Source organism: Bos grunniens, chromosome 15 (assembly GCF_055505025.1).
Source record: "Bos grunniens cultivar Pamir isolate PY7600 chromosome 15, Bosgru_T2T1.0, whole genome shotgun sequence".
In the NCBI taxonomy this organism is placed as follows: Eukaryota; Metazoa; Chordata; class Mammalia; order Artiodactyla; family Bovidae; genus Bos; species Bos grunniens.
Genome location: NC_141179.1, coordinates 64,831,977 through 64,837,976, shown reverse-complemented (window position 1 = coordinate 64,837,976; position 6,000 = coordinate 64,831,977). Strand labels below are relative to the sequence as shown.

Here is a 6,000-nt window from a genome sequence, read left to right as displayed (position 1 = left end):
CCTCTGATGGATCTAGGCAAAGTCAACTGAAAACGTTCTGGAAAGGATTCACTATTCGAGATGCCATTAAGAACACTCGTGATTTATGGGAAAAGGTAAAAATATCAACATTTATAGGAATTCAGAAGAAGTTGATTCCAGTTCTCACGGATGATGTCAGTGGGGGAAGTACTTGCAGATGTGATGGAAACAGCAAGAGAACTAGAATTAGACATGGAACCTGGAGATGTGACTGAACTGCTGCCATCTTATGATAAAACTGTAATGGGTGAGGAGTTGCTTCTTATGGATGAGCAAAGAAAGTGGTTTCTTGACATGGAACCTACTCCTGGTGAAGGTGCTAGAAGTCTGCTGAAAGGACAACAAAGGACTTAGAATATGACATAAATTTAGGTGGCAAAGCAGCAGCAGGGTTTTGAGAGGACTGATTCCACTTTTGAAAGAAGTTCTACTGTGGTTAAGATGCTATCAAACAGCACTGCAGTCATAGAGAAATGATTCATGAAAAGAGTCAGTCTGGCAAAGTCACTTGTCTTACTTTAAGAAATTGCCACAGCCATGCCAGCCTTCAGCAACCACCACCCTGATCAGTCAGTGGCCATCAACACTGAGGCAAGATTCTCCACCAGCAGAAAGATGATGACTTGCTGAAGGCTCAGGTGATGGTTAGCATTTTTGAAGCAATAAAGTATTTTTAAATTAAGATATGTATTTTTTGAGAGATAATGCTATTGCACATTTAATAGACTATATACTATAGTATAAATATAACCTTTATATGCACCAGGAATCCCAAAATGAATGGACTCACTTTATTATGATATTTGCTTAATTGTGGCAGTCTGGAACCAGACTCACAATATTTCTGAGGTCTGCCTATATTTTCTCAGTCACTCCCCACATCTGATCAAGTATGCAAAGGCCCTTGACTAGAATATCTTCCAGATTGGACTAAATGGTCACATTTAATTTCTAACACTTGGACCCAAGTCAGTCACTGCTCTAAGCTAAACTACTATCTTTTCCTAAGCACATTTGGCTGTATTTTGTTAGAAAAGTCCAAACTACTTTCTGATGTGTAACAGAAGGAGTGAATTACATTTAAATTCTGTTCTGACTTTAAAATAATATCTGTTATTTTATTCATTAAACAATGTGTACATGTTATGTATGAAAAAGAAGCCTATTTATTGGTAATCAGGATTTAAATCTTTTTATATATTTTGTTAGTTCCTGCCTGTTAGAGAAGCATTTTAGTCAGGTATTTAAATTTTTCTCCTCCTCCATCTGTACTGTGAGTTTTTTTTTTTTTTCTTTTTTAAAAAATCACAAATCCAACAATATCCTATCCATTCTTCCATCAAGAATACCCAGAAATTATACATGCCCTTCTGCTGAATTCTTAAATTAACAAATGCACAATATAACTTCTGGCACCAGAGAACTGATTCCTACATGATCCACCCTGTCTTAGTCATTAGTCAACTCAGGCTGCCTGTTTAGATCCATGGCACTAAGAGAAGAATACACCCCTAAAGTCTTCCACAGCAGTGGAGAACCCCATTTCCTTGATGGCACTCTCTAGAAAAAGCCAAAATGCTTTTCTTTTCATGAACTCAGAAAACTCACATCGAAACTAGTTCCAAAAAATGTTTATTATGCCACAAATGCATTGCCCTCTATACACTGTATTCAATCATCTTTTTCCTTTGCAAGAATGTAGGGAGTCCCTCATATAACCCTTGTCTACTTTTTAAACTTCCTAGCACAGTTCAAGAAACGCATCACAGACAAGCGTTCAGGCAGCATGGTGAAATGGAAAGCAAGCCCGATCACAAGTAAGTGGGCTGGGGCTGAAGGCCTGGGCAGGTTACTCCACTTCTCCGAACGTTGGCTTCCTTCTTGGACGTCACCAAAGGTCCTCTGGTTCTTCAAGGTTTCTTCAACTGTCTGGAGGGTCATGAGGAACACAGAATCTCTGGGCTCTCATGGCACTTCTGAACACCTGCCTTGTCTCAGGGCCAGCCATAGGTATCTATCATCTCCTGAGGGTCAGGAGACTCTTCAGAAAAGGGACCCCCATCTTAGTCACAGGACATCAAACAATGGTGGCCATCTTTGCATTGGTGGGACAACATGGACACACTGATTTCTCCTCAACTTAAGGTTTTCCTCCCATATACTGCTCTTAAACCTGTGGTGTCTAGTTTAAAAGAGTGTCTGACTTAGAATGCTGTATTTGTAGTCATCTCCACTGACTGACTCATTATCTCAGGGGACTCTGCACAGCTCGCCGTGATTTTTCGGCATCCTCTTAGCCAACTGGACCCAGACCACAGCACACTGTGGGCTCTTCCTCTGCGAGTCACTGGGACATCCAAAGTGTAGACACTGTCTTGGAAGCATGTGTATATATTTAAATTACACTAAGGTCTTGAAACTTCATTTTCACATACAGTATTTCCAAGCATTTACCAAGTAGACAAAGTACTGGGTTGATATCATTGCACTGATGAGATAGTAATATCATTGATAAGGCGGGACAATGTAGCTGACTTTATCAGACTCATACCGTTTGCATGAAAAGGCTGAGTTTCTTTGGCTCTTTGTTCATTCAAGTGCACTGAATCCCTATTTGGATAGACTTAGGCATTGTGTTCATCTGTCAATAAAATCTTGCACTGTCCACAGTGTTTGCAAACTGATTTAGGTTTTGGGTTACAACACCTGGCCATTGGTAGAAATATACCATATATACACATGGAAATTACAAAAATACATTTTATTTATAGCTGATTTTTTTTTTTTAAGTAACAAAAAACTAACACTATGAAAGATCAACCAGCATACCAAAAGGACGCTACCTAATATCATCCGAACAAGAGACTGGTTTGGGGGATCCATGACACATCGTCTCCAGAACATTGCAGAAAGGGCAATTTGCCATTGAGAAATAAAAACAGCTTCTTTGAAAAGTCTGTGCTTTGACAGTTTGATTCTCTCACTCTAATCAGTTCCATTCCTACTCTTCTCTCAATTTGAAAATTTCCACCTTCTTCTCTCAGTAAAGACCAAAGAAACTCATGAGGAGAATGGAAAGATGGACTCAGAGGAGATGAATACAAGCTGAAGCTAGATGGATCGTGGGTGAAGGCAGGAAAGGACCTCACTCCCCAACAGACACCATGAAAGCCCTTGACATTGAGCACAGCTCCCAAAGTTGGTGATGGAACCAGGGTGTCCCTTCCCCTGGGCTACCCGAAGTCAGCGTTGATAGTCAGCAGCTGGTGCCTCAGGGCTGCAAGGCAATGTCCACCCAGAGCTCTGGAGGCTGACCTACCATGCCAGGAAGCCTAACTTACAACATCATGGTCACGAGGTCAGAAGCCCGCCATTGCGGCAAATGTCCTCCTATGTCTATTAATTATGGGGACAAGTATGGAAGGGGACTGGCTAACTCCATACACCTTTTAAAATGTTATTTACATTTGAACATAAATCAACAGATTTTCTACATTCAGAAGTTTCTATAAACAGAGGCTGCAGCCTGGGGAGACTGGGTTCACTATTCCTGCTTCCAATAGGCATTGATGACTATTTCCTTTTGTATCACTGGGCAGCACATGCTGGACATCATTGTTGAAGAGACAGAGATTTCCTTGTAAAAGTCGATGTATCTATTGTCCCCCCAAAAAGAGAGAAGCTCTGTTCTCAGATTACCTTCACTGCAGGGCAAAGAAAACCCGTTTTTCTTTTGTAGGATCCTAAAAGCTCTTAGCACCGATGCTCTTCCAGCTAGAGCCCAACTTGCAGAATACTCTATTTCCAACATGACAACACCTTTTCAAAGAACCTGTCAACACAAATCCACCATTCCCTCTTATCTTCTCTCTTTCTTGGCCTTTGTTGAATTAATTGGGGGGAGGGGGAAGAGTCAGGACTATGTGTAGCTGCAGTCATTGACAGTCCTGATTTTCATCCAATTTATTTGACTTTGAATATGAACCTTTAAAAGAAAAGGACTCAAGTTTCTTGGCTGGAGTCAGTGTCTCCCTTGGAGACTGGAGGTGACTGGATAATTACAGTTCTGGCTGAATGAGAGAACAGTCTGGGGCTTCTTCACACGCCTGCATTGCCTTTAACACAGAAACAGTTAACATGCAGAGGTCACTGAAGATAAAGCTGTGCTTGCCCTCTTCTGGTGACCTGTTAAAATGTGGTACTGGACAGGAATCTGCAGATTAGCAAGCGTCTCGTCTCTCCTGACTAAGGCTCCACAGGGGATGGAATACACCCACAGCTCAAACAGTTAACATAACAGAGTATCAAACATATGGTCCCACATGCGGGCTTGTTGACATACAGTCAGTTGAATAGGCCAAGCATCCCGTTGTTCAAGAGTTTCCTGTTTCCCAGAAGCCCCTCTGTTCACCTTTTTAGAAACTGAGGCTGAGAAAGACTCCTGCATCGTCTCATGTCTCCAGTCCCACCACACCTGGAAAAACCCAAAGCCTGCTTCCTCAGAGTCTGGAAGTCTCAAGGGGTGAAGGCATTAGACCTGGAACTCGAACATGTCTGTCTGTTTCTTGGCAAGCTTGGCCACCTCTTCCCGGATGGCTTTCACCAGGGCTGCCGTGGAAATGTTGGTGAGGGGGGTGTCGGATGGGTCGTTGTCCGCCAGGCTCTGCTGCGAGGCTGCTGTGGAGGGCACCGGGGCCTGCTCCAAGCTGGGGTGCAGCCCGGCTGGCTGGCTGTACTGACGAGGGAGCCTGGAGGGCGAGTTCTGCTGATACCGGGATCGGGGGTAAGCCTCGATGTACCCCGGGAGGGGGACCTGCAGAGCATGTTGGGAGAGAAGACAGGGCCAGGTATCAGGAATGGGCTCAAGTCACAGGATACACTAGATACCAAAGGAGGAGGGGATTGAGGACAAGGAAAGAGATTTAGAAGAAAATGAAGGCAACTCGCCATTGTGCAGATATAAAAGCTAGGTGACTTGGACTCACTGGTTCTGCTGGTTGGATGAATTAAATAGGCATTTTACACTTTGTGCAAACAGTGGGCACATACCCAGTCTACATCTGAATCTACCTGGCTACCTTTTTAATATAAGCACCATCTAGGCAGAGAAATGTGGTTCTTTAAGGACCTCAAAGGACTCAGGGATTTGTTACTGATGACAACAGTTAATGCTGAACGAGCCCTGTGCTAAGGGCTTTCCAATCATGATCTCATTTAATTCTCAAAGCAATTCTCCTAGGAGGTAGGTATTGTTACTCTTATTTTACAGAAGAGGAAGCAAAAACAGTGTCTCAGTCAAAGCTGCCACAGCTAACAAGCCACAGAGACAGGCTAGGCTGGCTTCAAGGCTGGGAGTTAATCACTGAACTATCATGTCATGAATCTGGAATAAGATCTTGGCTTCTTGAAAAAATTTTCTTTTCATTAAAAGTGGAAGATAGTTCTATGCCAATAATATGGACACTTCTAGAAATATGGACAGGACAATGATTTAGAATTCAGGATCTACTTGCCCACAGAAACAGGGCCACACATGGGGATGCTGTTCCAGGGTAATCCACAAAAGACCTTTATATCCCATAAGCTAGTCGCATCACTGTGAGATAAGTGCCCATGGATCACGTAGGCCCTGGGGTGCTGCAGGGGATGGGACACATGTGGACAGTAAGGCAGCTTTCCAGGAGAAGCATATTAGCTGAGTCTGGAGAGGAGATGGCTAGGATGGAGAGGCTGTTTTGTGGAAGACAAGGTGGAAGGGGCATTCTAGGCAGAGGAAGAGCCATGCAGAGGCCTGGCAATACACGGAGGACGGTGTCCCCAGGGAGGTTCAGTAAGGTGGTCTGACCACAGAGGGTGTGGGCGGTGTGGGAGGAGCTCAGGAAGAAGGGTGGGCTGGACCAGATCAGAAAGCCGCTGAACACCAAATTACAGAGTTACCTTTTCTATGGCCCACTTCTGAGGAATTCATCATGTTCCCAT

The 6,000-nt window shown here is 43.5% G+C and overlaps 1 protein-coding gene across 3 annotated transcripts in view; it reads right to left on the bottom strand.

Moving 5' to 3' along the window:
- Positions 1-1,637: 1,637 nt before the first annotated feature.
- The window catches only part of KIAA1549L (KIAA1549 like), a 316,445-nt gene continuing 312,082 nt past the window's right edge, over positions 1,638-6,000 (bottom strand). For 2 of the 3 annotated variants that reach the window (XM_086341097.1, XM_086341096.1), the window contains exon 21: positions 1,638-4,834. In XM_086341097.1, the coding sequence (XP_086197223.1) occupies positions 4,553-4,834 (282 nt within the window). In that variant the 3' untranslated portion in view covers positions 1,638-4,552. The remainder of the gene's footprint in view (positions 4,835-6,000) is intronic. The other variant, XM_086341099.1, reaches the window with a different exon arrangement.